A 21,916-nucleotide genomic window follows, 5' to 3' on the forward strand; every position below is an offset into this window, starting at 1 on the left:
ATAGATGTAAAAGAAATGGACTAAAACTCAATATGAGTAGAGCTGCCATGTGTCCATGGTCTTTGCAGTATATACAGGTAGTGTGGTTATGCTGAAGACAGTGAAAACTGTGTCTCCATGTAGCCATTACAGGTGATTTGCTAAAGGAGCTGCAGGTGGGCTATTTAGCAGTCTTATTGTCTGGAGGTAGAAGCTGTTCTGTAGTCTGTTGGACTTGGACCGAATGCTTTGGTACCGTTTACTGGACGGTAGGAGGGAAAACAGTTTGTGACTGGGATGACTGGGGTCCTTGAGAATGGACCTGGCCTTCTTCAGACATCTAGTGGAGTAGATATCCTTGATGTTTGGTAGCTCACAGCCGGTAATAAGCTGCGCTGACTTCACCACCCTCTGCAGTACTTTGCGATCCCGGGCGGAGCAGTTCCCATACCAGGCAGTGATGCAGCCAGTCAGGATGCTCTCAATAGTGCAACTGTAGAAGTTGGCCTGGATATGTGATGGCATGCCGAACTTCTTTAGCCTACCGAGAAAGAATAGGCGCTGCCGTGCTGTTTTAACCACAGTGTTGGTGTGGTGGGTTCAGGTTAAGTCCTCTGAGATGTTAACTCCCAGGAACTTAAAACTGCTGACCCTCTCCACTGCAGTCCCACTGATGTGGATAGGTGTGTGATCTCCTCCCTGGTGTTTTCTATAATCCACAATCATGATAGATAGATAGATAGATAGATAGATAGATAGATAGATAGATAGATAGATAGATAGATAGATAGATAGATAGATACTTTATTGATCCCGTGAGGGAAATTGCAGTGCAACAGCAGCTTAACACACACAACACAGCCACAGTGTAACGAATTATATAATAATAGTACAATACAAGAGTTACTCACAGTCCAGACACACAAAGAACAAACTAGAACAGAACAGTACACAGAAAAATCGTATCACACATATGAATATAAATATAGATGTAAATATAGATATAAATATAAATGTATTGCACAGGTCCCTGGCATATATTGCACCAAAAATGGTTGTAAACAGGAAAAAGAAAAAGAAAGAGAACAGATGTAATCTCCTTAGTCTTACTGATGTTCAGAGAGAGGTTGTTATCCTGGCACCATGCTGCCAGGGTTTCAACCTCTTCCCTGTACACAGACTCTTCACCATCTGTGATCAGGCCAATGACTGTTGTATCGTCCGCAAACTTAATGATGGAGTTTGAGTTATACCTGGCGACACAATCATGAGTAAATAAGGAGTAGAGGACAGGGCTAAGCACACAGCCTTGGGGGGCTCCAGTGTTTAGAGTAAGGGTAGAGGATACGTTGGTGCCCACCCTCACCACCTGCGGACGTTCTGTCAAGAAGGTGACAGAACCTTCTTGAATGTATATATTGAATGTACATATTATCTGTTTATTAAAGATCTTTGCTTCAGAATTTACATGATCATTTTATTATGTTATGTTATATATTATATTATGTTATTTTTATAAATGATATTTATTCTTGACTGAATCAATTTCTTCTGAATTTGTACAGATGTTATCATTTATTAAGTTTATATCCATTTATTAATTGTTTGGATGCATGATCATCATAATAGTTAATATTTAGTAGCTTTTGCACATTATTGTTTAATTTCTGTAAATATTATATGTATTTCTTATGCTTTTACCTGATCTACATATGTTTTTTAGTATAGGTCCTAAAATAATTACTAAGAAACTTGTTTATCAGTCAAAAATGTATTTTAGATAATCAAATAATAATGATCAATTTGACATTTAAGGGTTTAATGCTAAAATACATTCACAGTATTTCCAAAACCATTATAAATTAAAATACAGTAAACAGCAATAGCTGAAATAGCTTATAACATGAGAGAAATTCTGACATAGAGACATTGCTTTGTTAATAATGCAATGGTTTTGAGGCAGTTTCTCTATTTCCAGGCAATTACCAACATGATTGACTAGAGAGAATTTTATAGGTGACATTACTATGTGTGTTGCGGAAGGGAAGCACTGAACATGAATTACCCATTCATTAATCTCAACCTCACCAGAACTAGAATTGTGTTCAGTGTAATGATTTATTCAACTTTTTCTATTTTAATACTTATTTGGTCCTAAATATGCATCTATGTACTTTCACTCTGCAATATTACTGTAGTTACAGTTAACAAGTTAATATTTTGCAGGATTTCTACATATATGAATACAGTACCATAACATGAAACAGCTAATAAAAATGAAGTATGTTCTAAAATATGTGTCTATGTTTTTCTTTGTGTAGGGCAATGGGATAAAAATTATTGACAGCCAATTTGGAATCCAGCTGTACCCATTTGGAAAAAGCAGGAAAGTAATTGTGCTGCAGCCTGAAGATTTTCAACATCACAAAACAGGCTTGCCTGTCAGTAAGAAGGATTTCGTGACGGTTCTGACAAATGTGACTCGTCTTCTCATTAGAGCCTCCTACACCAATGGAAACAACGCCATCTATAGGTACAGAGTGAAAAACCAGTAATTAAACTGATTTTAGATGTCCTGGAGAATAGCACAATCATATTACATAATTATTGCTAACATTATTATTAGCATTTTAGTCTTTTTTTCTTTATGAAAAATGTAAATGCTTCCCCGTTTCTGCATGCTTCTCATTTGTCTTCTTATTTTAATTATTCACTGATCTTTCTTTCTCAAGGTTACAATATCGGTTTGTATGGGTCTCTGGATTCCATCTAAGAATATACAAGTTCATTTCATATGTACAATAAATGTTTAGAAAAGTACTGGAATTATTTACACACATATTAATAGAAATACAAAAAGTGCAGTTGGTATTTCTTTAATGATAGAAGGCCTATACTCATACAAATCTGGAAATACACAGCCTTTACTGGAAAGGGACAAGCATTTAACTTAAAGAAACAGGATAGAGTACAGAATAGAGTAGAGGAGTTTATTGCCGTATGTACTGTACATTGGAATTCTTATAATAGGAAACAAAGAGGAAACATTTGTGTATGTACAGTATATGCAGTATAGCTTTACAAAAATATTCAATATTTGGGAAAGTTACTTTGAGATTTTTGCAGTAACATCTGCTTGTGTAAGAGATTACTTTTTAAAATTGAGGAGAAATTAAGGAAATTGCTTTTAAGAGTTAATTTATTGCTTTACACATTTTGTGAACCCCCTTGGGTGATCAGTATTCTCGTAAGTTTTAGACATAAAACGGAATTAAATCTTCATGGGAGTGAAACAAAATATGAAGATATCTCGGTTAAACATATAGCACAAATATTTGGATAATTTAATTAACAAAATGACCCCACAGTTAATCTCCTCGTGTGAATAAGTATGTGAACCCCTCAGATTGAATGAATGGTGAGACCTCCTTGAGCAGCAATGCCTTCACATAGACTCTTCCTGTAACAGGAAGGCTTTTATGGCTTTTGTGAGTGTTGGCTCGTTCTTCATTATAGAACTACTTCAAGTCATTGACATTTGAGGCTTTAATTGTATGAACAGCTCACACGAGGTCCTCTCATAATAAAAAAACAGTTCAAAGCATATAACAGACACACTCCCTTATTTCACATATCGGATTATATTTAACATGAAATGTATGTATCTTTGTAAACAATACTGGTGCCGAGACTCATCCAGATATATCATTTGGTTGCATTTGACTTGGGGAGTCAATCAGTTTTTATTTGGCAAATTCATGTATGCATAATTGTGTGCAATTAACAGCTAGCTTCTAGTTTCAATACTGTGTGGTATTACTTTTATTTACAAATACCACTATGTTTTGTACTGGTATAGTTTCTGGATACTCCCTGCTGAAATCTTTATGCAATGCTATTGACAATGGAAACAAATATTTGTATTATAATGTGTTATTGAGTTTGGTCAGTGTAGTAAGGTTTCAAATACATTTTTCATTCTTCACAAAATATGACCCCGTCTTTGTAGCTTGAGTATTTTTTAAATGAATTAAAGCATTTCAATATTAATATTCTGTATGATGCTAGCCTGCCTGTTGCAAGCTGTTCTTAAAATTTTACTCTCCCTCCTTCTCTCTAAAAATATATCAGTAGTTCATTTACTTTTGTAACCAGTACATACATTATTTTGTTTGATTTTCTTTTAGGCTAAGTTCTGTCAGTCTTGAAGTGGCCACTCCATATTCAAGAAGTGGACCTGTGGCATCAGCTGTTGAAATGTGTCTCTGTCCTCCTGGGTACAGCGGCACGTCCTGTGAAGTAAGTGAATGCCATATCTTAATTCAGGTTTTTTGGATTGATAAGGATGTTCAACATACAGCACCAAGAAGGTACATTGCTATAGCCACCATTTAACTTCCATGGGTGTGATGGGAATGTTGAAGGTTGAATAGATGCTGCAATCTAACAACATGGTGTATTAAAAGGAAACTGTATTTTGGGGAAAGTCGTGCAACAAAGAAAAACAATGCATTTTTTATATTGTTTAAACCTAATTTAGAAGTCACCAATATTTCATATTTATATACTGTATATATATATTTGTAATCCTTATTTGTTTTGCACCCAACTTCTAAGGTTCTATAAACAGTATCTTCAGTATGTAACATTTTTCATCTAAACCTGGAAATGACTTACTGGAGAGAGGCAGCTCATCACATGCTGCTGTACCTTTAACATTTTTTGTTTTTAATTTCGCATGTTATATGTTGTGCAATTTTGTATTTTATTTTTTATGCATCATTTAGTACCATAATCCAAAGATTGGCAGATGACATGTTGAAGGGTAGGGAATGGAATAACTGAAAGGCAACAATAGAAGAAAAAAAACTTAAGTTAAATTCTAAGTTATAAACAAATGCCAGACCATTGACAGTCTAACTAGTGGGCAGCAGTCTGGTTGAACAGGAGGTAATTGTCAGTACAATACAAATATTTAGTGCAGAGTAATCAAGGTTACAATTAGGGGCAAACACATTTAATAAGAGATATTACTGTTTTTTTTTTACTATCATTCGATTTTTGAAAAACAGAATTACTCCCTGCACTCCCCCAACACAAAAATATACAACTCTCAAGTTGCTTAAATATCGTTCAAGAAGCCTAGAAGGTAATGGGACCTTAACTTGTGTGAATTAGGTTCCTTAGCATTTTGCATAAACAGGTGAACCTGAAGTCAATACCTTTGCAAGAGGTAGTAGTGTTTTGCCATCAAAACACTGTAGTAAAAGGTCAGATGCTGATGAGAATATGCTCACTTAAATTTGCTTTGTGCTTGTTCATGGCAGATACACATACTTTTAAGAAGAGCAAAAAGCATTTAAATGCAGAGTACTGTACCTGAGAGATAGAGTACTGTACATGTACCTTTAAAACATTACCAATGACACTACCAGTCAAGCAAAATAAATTAACCTTTATTATATTATAATTATTATTGTGTGCAACAATCATTTTCTCTCGCAGAATTGTGTTTTCACAATTTCGCAATGTAAAAAAAAAATTACCTCCTGTGTGTATTTTACTCTTGGAAGTTTATTTTGGCTTATTTTAAAATAAAATATTGTCTCTACTGCCGGAAGCCGTTGTATGATGCAGATGGGCTCCCTATGAGCACTTTGATTAAAGGCGCAGTGGTTATAAACTAAGCAGATACGCACTAGTTTTCTAAAGGTCTGAGGTAATCCTTCAACTCTCAGCAGACACTATATTTCACACCACATTACTAGATGCTATTTAATGTCTAGAATTCAATCACTTGACCTGTTTTAGAAAGGTGACATCAAACTCTCATCCTACCTTACTCAGATTAAACAGTATTCTGACATTTAGAAAAAGAAATATTAAAGATTAAAAAAACACAGACTGATTTTTTGTCTCAATATTCTGATCCAAAAACATTGTTAAATTTTAGCACCTGGATTATTCAATGGCACTGCAAGTCTTCTGCTCCACGTGTTAATCAAAGCGATCTGTAGCAGCTTGGTTAATTAAGCAACTAAAGATCAATTCGATACTTTATTTATTGGAAGGTTCAATGTCCTGTAATGGCATGGGAATGCCTGGGTCATGGTTGAATACCCCTGTTCTAGAATCTTCATAGATGGCTCAATCTTTTTATAGCACTAATTCCCCTCTACATTTCTTAACTTTTTATCTTTCAGCTCCTCCTGCTACCTTTTGGCTTTAATCTTTTTTCTAATATCTTTACTTTTCTTTCTCAGCAGAAACTTAAATCCGGTTCACACTTCAATAAAAGTGAGGTCAGTAAAGGAAACGCACTGTAATAGGCACAACAGAACAACATGCACATTCTTTGTGTTATGTACTGTATTCTCATATTCAGTCAAACTTCAGTATCTTCATGAAAGATAAAAGTTGGCAGACTTTTACGGAAAGTAATTTTAAAGACAAATTCAAAGACAATTGGATAGGTGTTGCACATACTGTACAGAGTGCATTAATCTGATTGTCATGTCATATCAAGATACAGTATCAGGTAGCTTTTTGGACAAGTTTTTATCATCAATCAAGACTGGGAATCAGTTCACACGACCAAACCACAAATGGTTTTAATTTCGTAGAACATTAATTATACCCAGCAAGAGGGAAACAAATGGGACCGGGTAAGTGGAAGAAGAATATTAAACTTACACACGGTGTAATAATGGCAGCACGAGTACAGTATTTCTTTCTCAAACATCAGATTAAAATGCTTTTAAATTGAATAAGATCCTATACACCCTTACAGTAATATGCAAAGCAATGATGTGTTTTAATTTGTAAAGTAATTCAACTTGTGAAATTAAGTTGATCTCAAACAAATAATTCACTTTTGTTAGAGTGTCTTTGGTTTCAAAGATTATATATATATAATTGACTAATATGGAATAAACAGTGATTTTATGTTAAGTGTATTTTTGAAAAATAAAAGTTATTCTCAGTAGTGTTGTGTTTAGTTTTAGGTACATTTTATTATACCAGGACAATGACTTGCTCAGTTGATGAAAAAGGCTTGACTGTTTTTTAATTATAGGTTTAATGTACAGTACAAATAGCCTAGCTTTTTTTTCTTAAGTGAAATGAAATTGACCAAACATATTTTTTGTTGTAATTCACTTGTATTTCAGTTCTTCACAATGATACATAAGATGGTTATAAATGTAGAAGAATGGGAATATTTGTAAATGGTTCATAAATAAGAAATACGTCAAAACTGTATTGGATAGAATATCATCTGTTGCATTTAATGCATCACAGTATGTATATATTTGCTGTACACTGAGCATCAAGAGAAACTTATCATTGATATATGTGTGCATATTATATAAAATAATAAAATAAATGAGGATTTTGCATATTGCCAAAGTTTGTTGATGTCGTTTGAGTGACATTGTTTCAGAGGCACTGCAGTAAATAACCTCTTTAGTGGTAAAGGTGATTGGGCACAGGTGTTGAGGTGATGTAAGCTGTCATGCTTGGTGAAAATCAATAAGGAAACACAGAAAGAAACTAACATCCTATCATTAAAAAAAAAACAACATCATTGTTGGAGCAACACTTCCAGTGAACTTGCCATTTATGATGAATCGAGGTTGTGTGTAGATCATGTTTATTAGCAGGCCACATGTCTGACGTTCCTCGGCAAATGTGGTGCAGACATGCAGAAAAACAAGTTAATTCTTGTGTACAACAAACCAGTTGATGGGATTATCCTGTAAAAGGGTCACATCCGTTCAATGAAAGGTCAGTGTCCCAGCGACAAAATCGATAAATAAAAAATAACTTTGCGAATTTGTGGCAGGTTATCTGGGTGGCTCAGCCATGGAAGACATTTGTTTAGGATGCAAGTTGAGCCCTGTGATTCAGATGTTGTTTGGTCTGTGTCATCAGGTGACTCTGACTCCTTCAGCAGTGGGGTTAGGGGGATCGAATGTGCCAAAGTATCCTCAAGTTGAACATACACTATAAGAGCAACCTGCCAGTAGCCTGTGAGCTTCCAATATCACTACTGAGGGATGCATTGGCAAACCATTTAGTCTGACGCTTCCATGAGACACTGTGGTGGCAGTAAACAAAATGAAACCTCTTCCCATTGTGTTGAATTACAAATGATTTCATAATAACATTAATAATTGCTTACACTTATACAGTATAGCGCTTTTCTGGACACTCCACTCAAAGCGCTTTACAGGTAATGGGGACTCCCCTCCACCACCACCAGTGTGCAGCCCCACCAGGATGATGTGACAGCAGCCATAGTGCGCCAGAACGCTCACCACACATCAGCTATCAGTGGTGTGGAGAGCAGAGTGATGAAGCCAGTTCATAGATGGGGATTATTAGGAGGCCATGATTGGTAAGGGCCAATGGGAATTTGGCCAGGACTCCGGGGTTACACCCCTAATCTTTTCGAGAAACGCCCTGTGATTTTTAATGACCACAGAGAGTCAGGACCTCGGTTTTACGTCTCCTCCAAAGGACGGCGCCTGTTTACAGTATAGTGTCCCCGCCACTATACTGGGGCATTAGGACCCACATGGACCACAGGGTGAGCGCCCCCTGCTGGCCCCACTAACACCTCTTCCAGCAGCAACCTTAGTTTTTCCCAGGAGGTCTCCCATCCAGGAACTGACCAGGCTCACACCAGCTTAGCTTCAGTGGGTTGCCAGTTGTGAGATGTATACATATTTTATTAACACAACATATTGTTGGCATTTCCTTTTCAGTTTCTGTTGGCATTTAACGTCTTCTACACTCAATACTTGTTTATTGAGTATTTTCACTTGCATTTACAAGAAATGTGTATAATGGGACATAACTGGAAGGGGGTGAACATACTATATACTATAGCATTATTATTGAACAGTAATCTAATAACAATTAGAATATATTCATAACCATTTTCATTAAAATATTTTTGGTTGATTGTGTAAAACAAATGGAATTAAATAAGAAAATGTTCATCTTGTCTGTTTGAATATGTGTAGTTTACTACAGACCTCCAGTAGGTACTTGAAAATTGGAGAGAATCAGTTACAACATGACTGGACAATTTTTTCCAAACATGTACAGTATGTAATGTAGTGTAAAGAAGTAATTTTGTATAACGAATAGCTGCCTATTTTTGATCCAAGATGCACTTCCTTGCAATTCTTAGTTGTGCCCATGTATATTTGATTGTTGAGCAAAGTATGTTAATCCTTTACTTATGCTGTAGCAGACAAAGGTATTTGGGTAGTTACAAAACCATAAGGAAAGTGATTTTTTTAAATTCCAAATGTTTCATTGAAGGATCTTAAAATGACGTTTAAAATTTAAAAACAATCATACTTTAACAAAACATATTTGGACACCCTTGCTTATTTCATACAGTATATTATTAATAGTGTATGACTATTAGATACAATTCTGAATTTTGTGCTATACTTTGACATGCACTACAGCAGGCAGTGATTGTTTGTACTTTGCAGCCAGTTCTAGTATCTTTTTAGAGATTTTCCCTGCTCTTCAATCCATATTTTTTAGTTCTACAGTCGATTTTGGTTTTCTGCTTGCAGTAGCAGCTTTCATGTCAATCCACAACATCTCACTGGAATTCAAGTCTAGGGACGGAGATGGCCTATCTAAATCAGTAATCTTTTTTTGCAGAAATTTCTTTGTAGCCTTCATGGAAAAGGTTAGGGTCATCATCTTTCTGGGAAACAAACTTCCATCCAATAAGATTTCTAGTACTTGGTAGCACATGAGAATGTAAAATGTACTGAGAAGCCTTCATTTATAATTCTACAACACAAAGGAAGAAAAACAAGACCATTGAATTCCACAACCAAAATTCCCAAAACACAGAGCATGAAGAATTTTTCTTTAATTTATTTTTAGATTTCTTTGAAATCATGTTTCCTGATAAAATCTAAAAAAAGTTGTTAAAGTACAGTTTTGGTTTTGTCTGACCTTTAAGTTTTTTTTTTTTGCAAAGGTCTATATCTTACCTTTTTTATTCAAATGGTCAAACTTTCATACAATCGTTGCTTGCGCATTTCTGGCTCTTCTTCTCCCTTGTCCAAAGTGAATTTTTGACAGTAATCTGAGAATCTTACCAGGCTACTCAGATGATGATTTTTCAGAAACCTTGCTCATTAAAAATATTTTGTCTGTAGCTTTATTTATCAGGTTATCTTGCTGTCTGTGCTGTGCAGTACTAGAGTTTTACTCTGTGTATTCCATTAGACCAGAAATCATTCAAATATTTCTCGAATGTACAGACAACTATAATACACCCTACTATAATAATATATTCTTCTCTATAACAACAAATTATGCTTACATTATTTTTTGAGCATATCATTGTCTGTATCATCTGTTACTAATACATTTCTGTTGCATCATCAGTGGTCCATCAAATAAGTATTGTTTTAGCATCAACAGGAGTTGATGTGTGTGACTTGAGACTAATATTTTTCATTAACTAAGCATTTCATCAGCTTGGTTTCAGGTAGCTACAGTACAAATTGGCGTATATATAAATAATATTTAATTATTTCTGAAAATCATTTCCTACTAATACTGTTCATATCTTAACATGTTTGATACAGTCTATAGTAAATGTGCTGTGATTCATTTTCACTCTGTAGTCTCCTAAATCGACTAGAAGAATCTTTTTTTAATCTGTTTGCATTTTCTTAGACTGCAAGACAGTAAAAGAAGTGTACAACTAAACATTAAAGGGAATATTAATGTGGCCCTTTTATGTGAGAGTGACATAGAGAAAAGTCAAATCTTGTATTGAATAACTTATTCATCCCACAAAAAATATTGACTCTGTGCATTTTATTATCATTTCTCTCATTCTGTCATTTTTTTATATGTATATTTTTTCTGATTAGTTTTTTTTAATCCAATCTACATTATTCTTATTCTATTACTTATACTTGCTGGAACAAAGCAAAAATAAAATGTATATTTTTCTTACAGAATAATAGATCATTCCTAACTATAAGGCTACATTAAGCTTTAACTGTTAGCTTTATAAACCAAATGTTGATCCCAATATCTAATAAACTTAAAAATAATGTTATATTTAACAACTTTAACAGATATGTTTGTATTTCAACAGTCATCACAGATAAAATCAATAAATTCTAATCTCATTCCCCTGTTACAGCACGTGAAACCAGTTTTTCATCAGTGATTCTTTCCTTTTCCCTAGTTATGCGCTGCTGGTTTTCGGCGGGTTAACAGTACAGTCTACAAGGGGCTTTGTGAACCCTGCCAGTGCTTTGGTCACTCAGATCACTGTGATGATTTCACTGGCAAGTGTCTGGTAAGTCTAATTCAATGACCGCCCCACTCTTGCCTGAGTATTAAATCAGTTATGCTGTTTTTAGTCATATTTAACTTTGAAGATATTATCAAAAATATGTAGTTTTGACCTGTTTTGTTTGATAATTATAGCTTTTTTGAATGCTGTAGCCAATGTTTAGAAAGGCCAGCTTTTTTAAAATTATTTTTGCCAGTACAGATTACTCAAATAGTTTTAGTCAGAAAGGTAAGGAGATGTTAAAAATTGTCTATATTGAAAACCAAGACCTAATGAGAGTGTTTACAAAAGAAAAACATTTTCTTATAGGTTCTGATCATGCGCACAACAGCCATTGTTCTGAATTTTTTTTTGCCTCAAGTTTTAGCGACTTCTTCAGGAGGCTTTTGTTTATGTCACAATTTATTTGTCTTCAGAAAAGCTAAGCCTGTTCAGTCCAGCCCTGACAGCTGGTACAGCCAAGAATGATTTTTTTCCCCTGTTTGCCTCTAGGCTGAATCAAGCCTGTCAACAAACTATGTCCAGTCTGTAGACAGGTGAAATCTGCACCGAAGTTGATTAGTTGTACTTTCTTCCCTCTCCTTCAAACAGAGATTCTAGTGCATTTGTAATGTAGCTCCACAGCATGTCCCGAAGAGTACAAACAGTTCTATCACCACACATCTTGTATTATTTTAAATGACTGAAAAGACACATAGCACCATCTGTAAGCAACACCTTACCCAATGTAAAAATTTACCAAGATTGGCAAGTGGTAAAGTTCTTGCAGTCAGATATCATCCCTCCCTTTAAGATATATTCAGTGCTAATAAAACCATTAATGATTTATTTTACGAGAGGTAAGAAACAGTTTAAAAAGCAATTAGCTATAGAGGAACAGGCAGGCATTCAGTAAAGTCTGCCAAGTAGAGGCAGTAATAAAGCCGACGTCCCTGGCTCTGGCCAATCCCATCACAACACTTAACATTTTTTTTCGGTAATCAAGAAATCTTCTACATGTGGGTAATTATGCTGAATAGACATCTGCAATTAACTCAATAGCGTTTAAGATTTATTAGGCCTGACGAGGCATGTAGCTTAAAAAAACATTTCTCATTTCATTAGCACTGCATTAGCAGAGGTTGGGTTGATGCCAATTCGTGTAAAAATGCATTACTTTTAATTTAGTGACACCGCCTCTCACAATCTCACACTGATTTAGTATTCCTAGTCTAATTTTATGATTTTATGGAAATTAGATGTATAGAATTACATTATGTAAAATATTGGTTGAATATTGCATTTGTATTAAATTTGCATTATATTTTAGAAATCCCTTTATGCTCACTTTATGTACACTAAATTGACAAAACTTTTTAAAGGTTTTTGAGGCAAAGAAAAAGTCATTTAGAAGATGTTCAACTCAATTTACTGCCATTTTACTGCCTTGTTAATAGATTTTTTGCTTCTCTCAGTTTATCTTTGAAACCTTTCATTCAAATGAAATATTTGTTATTTGTTAGCAGGTTTTGATAAGTTTAAAACATTTAACAAAGTAACTAACACCTAAATTAAGACAATCAGGGCAATAATCAGGGCCACCATCTTGTACCATGGGCAAGAGAAACATAACAACAGTAAAGAGTCCATAAGTAAAAGGTGTCTACTGAATCCAGTGAATCGATCAACATCAATACTGTCTTACTAGACATTGTTGTTAGATAGAGGTCTCCACAGCACAGTGCCAGAAACTTTCACATGTATCCACAGGGCTGCAAAGACCACACTACTGGCCCATTCTGCAGTATCTGCAAACCTGGATTTTATGGTGATCCTACAGTGGGAACAACCAACGACTGTCGTCCCTGTGCTTGTCCACTGCAGAGCCCTTCAAATAAGTAAGTTTCCAAGTTATACTGTACTGTGGAATTGGAAATGTCCTTTCAGCTAAACAACCCCTTGTCTTGCCTGTTGGAGCCCACTTTGGCATTGTATCTCTATTGTCTATATTACCAGCAAGGTGTTAATTATTAACCAATTTTTATTTTGTTAATTAATCAATCTACTTTTTCTGACATTTATTATGCTTTCAGAATAACCAAAGTACAAAATTAACCATTTGTTTTATTTAAGAATCTGTAAAACATAAACACATTTCTGCTGCTGCTGCTCTTATTTTCCAATGTTCCTATTTAAAAATGCACCTTCTCATTTCAGGAGGAGTAACATTTTCATTCAGTCTGTAGTTCTTCATTATTTCATATATGACAATGATGAGGATGATGGTGATTATTCCTGTTATTTCAAAGTGTTGTTTTATTCTTCCAAATGATACTGTATGTATTACCTTTTAAGCAATGCCTGAAGAGTAGATTTTACAGGTTTGTTTGTTGCGCTTTAGTTAAACATGAGAAGGTTTCTTACAATGTTGTTGAAGTTTATCAAGAATTAGAGGCATACAGTATGTAATCTACAAACAATGCTGTTTGTTAAATCTCAGGAGTTGCTTCAAATAAAAACCATAGCCATCGTGTCTGCAGCAGTCTGTGACATGCTGCTAGGTGACTTCTAAGCCCTCAAAAAACAATTGCTCCACCAAGGCACTTAATATGGCGAATAATCCCTGACTGACAAAACTGACCGCCAGGCCCTCAGGGAAGCAGCTGAGTATTCCTGTTGTATCTGGGGCTACAGAGTGACAGGCTAAAGAAAGCCCTGTAACAGCATTCCACTGGGATACTGCCATCCAACTCACTATATCCAGTGTCGTCAGAAATAGCTAGCAGTGATTCCAGTGTCTTTCACTTGCAACCTGATCTCCAGTCTATCCCTGGGACCAGTAAGACTCCTCTTGTCCTTTTTACACAGTGATGTTCCTCTTACAGAGCAAGCAGCTATGAAATTAATATATTTATCCCTGCTTTTGTTCTTTGCTCCTGTTTTTGCACAAAACCATCAAAGTTTCAGTCCCACATGCTTTTTGGACACAAAAGGAGAGCTGATATGTGACCAATGTCAAACTGGATACACAGGGCCACGCTGTGACAGGTAAGTGCCCAATCTTGCTCATTGGTATATATTAATATAGAATTGTCTATAATATTAATGTATTATTAATATTAATATGATAAATATTAATATTGCATTTTCTCATGACGTTTTGATGTGCACAACTTCCAAAATGAACTAATTTCTTTCAAGTTAGTTATTTGCAATATTGACCTATTATTTTTCCTTAGGGAAGCAATGTAAATAATAAAATAAGATTCAATACATACTTTGAATTTTTTAATTAAAAAGAACATTTAAAATTTACAGTACAGACTACAGTATATATTTATTGATACAATTCACAGCACAATGATTATAATGTATCTACAGTACTTAGTCATATTGTGTAGTTTCTTGTAGTGTAATCATTTTCAGCATACTGTAGTTTAACTGCTTCCCAGTGTAATTGGTGTCTAGTTTTGAGTGTGAAAACCCAAATATTTGGGCGTATTATACATATTATTATTCATATTATACAATTATACATATTTTCATAAGAACTGAATGATTTATTACATAGATATGGGTATGACACTTCAAGAAAATGAAACAAATGTAAAGACTTGAATTAAAATTATGTTTAGGTCAGTAGGATATAGACAAAGAGTATGATTTGTTATCAGATTATGTGGGAACTGCTGGCATTGACTTTGTGGCACGTAACACCTCTGGTTTTCAGTTTTTTGGCTATGTGCTTGAAGCTCTTTCAGGCTTTATGTTTTAATAATAATATCACAGGGCATTACCAATTGTTTGTCAAAAATGTTAATAACATGTGGAAACCTGATCCAGTGAAATAAATGCTGGGATGTAAGGAGATAACCTGTTTAATATTTATGAGTATTTGCATTGCCAAGTAATTTATTTCTGGCCCATAAGGAAAATCGACCATTTGATTTTACTGCTATAGTTCTGCCTAAAGCTTCCAAAATAATTTTCATCAGAAAAGAATTAGTTTGTGTCCTTTTGCCATAGTGTTTCCAGGAGAGGTGCCTTTGCCAGTCCTCGGGTTTTATAAGAGCAGATGAAGTCGTGCTGTAGAGGGGTGTGATCTCAGTGTACCACATATGGAAAGGAAAGGAAGTGGGTTCTGATCAGTTTCTAGATCTCTGTTGCAGATGGAAACAAGTCATAGCACAAATGCTTTCCTACTGGTTTATGTCCCAGGTTAGATGCTATCCTAATAGATCTTGATTGAGTGGCATAGAACAGATGAATATAAACTTTTTAATCTTTTATTTAAATTTTATTTGTTCCAGGCTGGACAAAGAAAGGAGTAAATATATGAAAGAGAATTCAAGCAGTGAAGGGGGCAGTGACTAAACAAAATTAGTGCCGATTTCAGGTATCATAATTTTATAGACAAGTGTTACTTGACATACTGCATAGCATTATAGTAACAAATGTCTGAAAAATGAAAATACTGGGATAAATATGATTGTCATTTTTTGTGTGTGTAATAGTGGGAGTAATAAATAGATCTCTGAACAGGTTTCTTTGGAGATTTAACATATCCCATGTGTGAGAGTCTAGGCTATCCAGTACAGGAATATAAACTACTTTTGACAATAAGCAGGGCAGAAAGAAATAGATTCTTAATCCAAAGAGTGATGAAGTCCATCCATACTATGTGAAAGCATTTGTCTAAAGTACTACCCATGAATGGAAGACTCAAAATGTTTGATTGCAACATTTTTAAGTTAAGTTGAAATCTGAAATCACATTGGATACACGCTTCACGTTGCTAAGATTTCCATTATAAATGTACCTGTACTGTATATAGTTTACCCATCTTTAGGTGTATCTTTCTAGTAGTCTGTAATTTGAGAGTATTGGTTATTTATAAAAAAAAATATCCAGCAATAAGATTTGCTTTATGTTATTGGAAAATGAAGACATCATTTGGAGATTATAATCAATTAACCTCAAAATTATCACTCATGTTCCTCAATCTGATTGATTCTACTCTTCATGTGCCAGTGTCTTTCAATTATAATATAACAGTGTTTGAAAATTAAGTTGGAAATGATTATCTGAAAAGAAGAGCAAAATATAGTTATAAGGTTGAGTGTTTAAGCGTACATAAAGTCATAAGTTTCTAGAACAATCTGCTGGTGAAATCGAAAAGTAATCACTCAAGAAATAAACTGTAAAGGTTTATTATCTATGATAATTCTATTGCATGGATTCTGACTCATAAATGCATTTATTTAATCTTTTTTCTTTAATTTGACCTTAAACGTTAAACTGTTTGCAGTCTGCAGTAATCGAATCTTCAGGAAAAGTAACTCTTTCCCACAATGTTGAAGAATGCTATTTAAACAAATGCTATTTAAGTAAACAAAGCCACACAGGTGCAGGGATAGAACAATGAAATATATACTGTAAAAGATAGAGTATTTTATATATTATTATATTGTGTATATATATATATCGTATATATTGTATTGCTGTATGATTGCACACTAAAGCTATTTTTTTTGTTAATAGTGACATCAATGCAACAAGGACAAAATAGCTCCAAGTTTGTTAGCCTGGGAACTCTCTCAAAGTGTCCAAATTGGGCCATTTTCTAAACTAGATTTTGTTTTTTAAAAATATATTAAAAATTAAAAGTGTTGTTTCCACAAGGCAAAGTGCTTTAGCGCTGTAATCTTATGGTTTATTATTTCATGCTCATTTGCAAGATTGTCACATGGATTAATAATTATGTAAATATTGCCATGCACTTGTTACAGAGTGCTTCAATCAAATGTCTGTATACTGCAGCACCCTAAAGCAACTGAGCAATGAGTGATGAATATTTTAGGTTATTTAAACAAAAAATATATATATATATATCTGCTTCATGGCATATTTAACTGTAGTTTGATAATATTTGTCTTTAATTTAGTAAATATAGTGTTTGAAAAATGTTTTTATTTCATTTTTATATTACCTTTTGTCTGCACCTTGGGCAGTAGACACATGTTCACCATGCAAAAAATGACTTCTTGTCATATATCTTATTTTGTTTAGTGAAGTATCAGCTGAAGAAGACTGTCCTAGCAAAATTCAATTTCCATGGATGACAGTGTAAAGGATTAGGTTAATACAGTTTTTCATTCTATGGGGTCACATAACAAAACATTGCACACAAACATAAAAAGCTGAAAAGAATAAGAATTTTGGATTTCTCTCATGCAAATGATTAACTTGACCGCATCAGAGGGAGGTGGCTTCCTTTTTCTAATGTTGCCAGCTTGCTGAACTCTTTGAGATCAAAGTTGTGCCTGAGGCACATATTGCTGGCTTGCTCTGTAATACTAATTTGAAAAAATTCTGAAGAACTGGTTGAGAATTCCTTTATAAAGGTGGGCCTGATGATGATTATAACAGATAGGGACCAAAGATGAGAGAATACACTGGGTTCTGTCATCGGAAATAGGTGGAAAAACAAATTTCACCAGACAAGGGGTAGGTGATCACAAAGGTACCACCTATTTACTGCACAATGAACAAGTTGTTGATAGAGAGACAAAAGAGGACACGTTTGTGGTATTAGTAACAGAGCTATGAAGTCACCAGGGGAGTGCATATCTTAGACTGTAAATTAAAAAACGGTTGGTCTTTTGCAGCTTGCTGTTATCTACCTAGATTGATGACTTCCCAGAGCTAATGAACAGATGTACTGTATGGCCAGCCAAATTAATTGCAGTTGTCATGGTCTTTATTTCAAATAAGAACATTGGTATTTTGCATCTAGGACTTTGTAAGACATTTTTTAAAAATACATTTTTTAAATACTGCTTAAACATACGCACATTTTTAAAATCCTATTGAAGATAATAGGTATGAAGCTTTTAGCTCCTGTTTTGAAACAGTGGGATTTGTCATTGGTTACAGACAGACAAAAGAAAACATATAAAGGTAAACCAAGAATATACAGTATAATGTATTAGCATTGCAGCACTAAATGCAAGTTATTCACTGAGGTTCAGGAGGGATAACAACTGCAAGTGAGTCTCACACAGATGTTGCAAATCACCATCATCACAGACATTAACTATATGCAGTAATTCACACAAGCACAGCCTTTTGCGGGGGGCGGAGAGGTGGCTCGGTGACTCAGGATCTGCGCCTGTGGCTGGAAGGTTGCTGGTTCAAATCCTGCAGCTGGCAGAGGAATCCTACTCCATTGGGCCCCTGAGCAAGGGCCTTAACCCCAACTGCTCCAGGGTCACTGTATAAATGGCCCTGTGCTCTGACCCCAAGTTACTCTCTCTGTCTGTGTGTCTCATAGAGAGCAAGTTGGGGTGTGCGAGAAGACAAAAAAGAAGAAATTGTATTTGGCTAATAAAGTGATCTTATCTTATCTTCGAATTCTCATTCCCAATCTCAAGTGTCCCTCCTTCACCCCATCTCCACCTTGCAGCTGCCCCCTGGTCCACGCCTCTCTGAATGGGCTTCATGCCTCCTCATCTTATGTCCAGGAGGCTACCCATTAACCAAACGGGTTAAGCCAAACCTATCGTATCAAATAATCCAAATGTTGACAAAGCATCCAATTCCTGGATGTTATTATTCCTAGTGAAATGTGCCTCAAGATTAAATTATTATATTGATGCACCAAGTGGAGGTAAAATGTAACGAGGTCAGGGGTATGCAACCTCATTTGGATGCGCCATACTGGTGCTTGGTTCTTAGTTGATCTCAGCAGTTAAGCTGTGTGAAAAGCCCTGCGAGTCAGAATGTGCTTTTAGGATTGTGCATTGATCCACTGGAAGAACTGCTGCAAAGAATGTTCTCATAGTAGACTGAGATCACGTTAGTGGTGTTTCTACTAGCAATTTGTACAGGTACCCCAGAGTCCAAGCTGAATGAAACTAGCTTGAAGTTTCTCTCGTAAATGCCTGAAAGCTGGACTGGCCTTGAAATGCATTGTGATAGATGGTGATTTTCAGTCTTGCACAGGAGACTGGAGGACCTTTACTACATTCTGAAAACTCAACACTGTTTCATACAGTAGATAAAATACCTATTTCACACAGCAGCCAAGCTGGTGTTACCACCTACACTACTGTACCTTACTACTGGTAAACACGTTCGATATGTCTAATGGTGAATCTCAGTAGTCCTAGAAAATGGTTGCTTATTAATTTCGCAGTCGATTTTTAATTCAAATTAACACAGCTGATTCTAGCTGTTGTTTTAACTGCCAGGCTAATTTATCCAGTAGAACATGAAACATAAACAATGCCTGGAAACATTTCACTAAGGAAGCATTATGTCCAAAAAAGCATAGATTCTTTAGGAATCAGTTTAAAACTTGAATCACAATCTCACTGTTTACAAAACCTAAGACAGTTCTTATGACTGTTCTGCCCATGTGTCTGTTATCAGTTTAAGCTTTTGATGTTATTATAAGTTATCTTAAATTTATCTCTGTGGTTTTGTGCTTTACAGTAGAGTTTTATTTAATCTTTGCTTTGACATATACATCTTTTACAGTATGTACATTTTTACTTAGATTTCTACATTTTAAGGGATGTCTATTGCTGTCTAGGAATGGTAAGAATCCACCTATTTATAATGGAGACTAGCACTTGGTTTTAAATATCGCTGCTCGTCAGTGTTGGCAAGGATAGTCTTTTCCTGTCTACCTCAGTTGGCTCTGCAGTTGGGAGTCAGGTTATTGAGAACAGAAATAAATCAGTTTGCACAGTGGAGTTAAGAATAGGGTGTTGAGCAATGTTTTACTTGAACTACTATGCTGTACATGATGATAATCTGTGCTTTCAGTCTGTTGTTAGTGATATTTTTCATTGTTACTGTAAAGTTTATTATACTGATGGGGGGGATACATAGATATGAATGATTAAACCATATTAATTACTTCTTGCTGTTTCACAATGCTGAGGGGACTGGAAAAATCCAAAGCTTTTTATTTAATCAAAGTTAGCTGCCCAAGTTAGCTGTTGAGTTATTAGGGCTCATCAGCACAACATAGTTAACTAGTAAAAAGACCACATACAGTACATCAAGAATGATCATACTTCACAATATATTTAAAGGCTGAAAATAAATTCATCCCTAAAACTAAGAAGACCAGGTCTAGGAAACAATGACCTAAATGGTTTAATAAAGAGATTAAGAAAAAAAATATCAGAAGGAAGAACACTATACAGGCTTTGTAAAATGCTTTAAAATTCAAAAATATAAAAAGAGCTTCTTGAATGTCTTGTATCTCGATATTGAAATGATAATCACATGTTAAACAAACTTTACAGACCTCTTTAATCGGGCTCTAGGCTACTCTGTCACACGAAAACAGGCCTAGTCAAGGTTGTTAATGATTTTCTAATAGCTTCAGACTGAAGAGCTCTCTGTCTTACTTCTGTTAAACGTCACTGTCACATTTGATATTGTGAATCATAATATTCTTCTTACTCTGCTGGAGAGTGTACTCAACATTTCTAGTACTGCCCTTAGCTGCTTTATCTCCATGATTGAAAGCATTTTGTCTCTATGGGTAGGTTCAAGCCAGCCACTGGCCTTGCCCTGCTCTGGTATCCCCTTTTCCATTGAGAGAAAATTATTTTCATTATATAGAAAAATGTAACTCCTCTTGGCTAAATTGTTCAGTAAAATAGTGTGGATTTAGACTATTATGCCAATGGCGCTAAGATTTGGAAGTTGCTCTGAGCTCCTGAATTGTGTAGCTGATGTTAAAGAAGTGCAACAAAACGTTCTTTATCTGAGTAATGGTGAGACTGAAGTCATGCTACTAGGCTGTCTACATCAGACACTAAAATTAAAAAGTCAAATTATGCCAATAGGTGGTTCTGAAACTGAGTTTTCTACTGAAAAGAAATCCAGGAGTTATTTTTCTCCATATTTTTTTGAGTCACTTATCCAACACCTGACCAATCTTCCTTGTTTAGTTATTGGGTTTGGCGAGGATCAAGACAGGAACACAGGCTCTCGCTAAATGAGAACACGGCGTTTTTTTAATAATCGGACGTGCGTCCGGCACAGCAACCACAACAGAGGGAGAGGGAGAGAAATTGAACTAAATTGAGAAAGAGAGGCAAACAGGGTACAACACACTGGGTACAGTTAGACTGGCATAGGGTGGTAATTGGTACAGGTATAAAAGGGGTGCAAAATCAGGGAAACTACTGATGTAAGTCCGGGTGATCTTACAATCGTGTACAGCGGCTCCACAGTGGGTCAGCCGCACTGGCCAGCGGCTCTCCTAGTCCCTGCCTGGCCACCACTACTCCCTTCTGGCCCCTCGCCGCATACCCCAGCCAGGCGCTCTTCGGCCGCAACGCCAGGCGAGGGCACTACATTATGATCAAAGTACAGTACATTACAGTTACTCTGTTATGAAAGGTGCTATATAAAACACAAAAATATGTTTATTGCTGCAAAATATACTATAATGTATTAAGACGAATAAGGCATCAACACAATGGAAAACATTTAAAATAATTTTGGAAATACCTACAGTACTTATGCTGATGCACCTTGGGATATTTTTATTCTGAAATGTTTTCGAGGACA

General features: G+C 35.4%; 1 protein-coding gene across 8 annotated transcripts in view; it reads left to right on the top strand.

The window, feature by feature from the left end:
• lama2 (laminin, alpha 2) overlaps window positions 1-21,916 on the top strand; it is a 203,708-nt gene that overhangs the window by 107,099 nt on the left and 74,693 nt on the right. For 4 of the 8 annotated variants that reach the window (XM_088626879.1, XM_088626882.1, XM_088626883.1 and 1 more), the window contains exons 14-19: window positions 2,301-2,512; window positions 4,167-4,278; window positions 6,243-6,281; window positions 11,228-11,341; window positions 13,088-13,215; window positions 14,279-14,365. In XM_088626879.1, coding sequence (XP_088483005.1) covers window positions 2,301-2,512; window positions 4,167-4,278; window positions 6,243-6,281; window positions 11,228-11,341; window positions 13,088-13,215; window positions 14,279-14,365 — 692 coding nt within the window. The remainder of the gene's footprint in view (window positions 1-2,300; window positions 2,513-4,166; window positions 4,279-6,242; window positions 6,282-11,227; window positions 11,342-13,087; window positions 13,216-14,278; window positions 14,366-21,916) is intronic. The other 4 variants (XM_088626881.1, XM_088626885.1, XM_088626887.1 and 1 more) reach the window with 2 other exon arrangements.

Source organism: Lepisosteus platostomus, chromosome 3 (assembly GCF_059453375.1).
Source record: "Lepisosteus platostomus isolate fLepPlt1 chromosome 3, fLepPlt1.hap1, whole genome shotgun sequence".
In the NCBI taxonomy this organism is placed as follows: domain Eukaryota; kingdom Metazoa; phylum Chordata; class Actinopteri; order Semionotiformes; family Lepisosteidae; genus Lepisosteus; species Lepisosteus platostomus.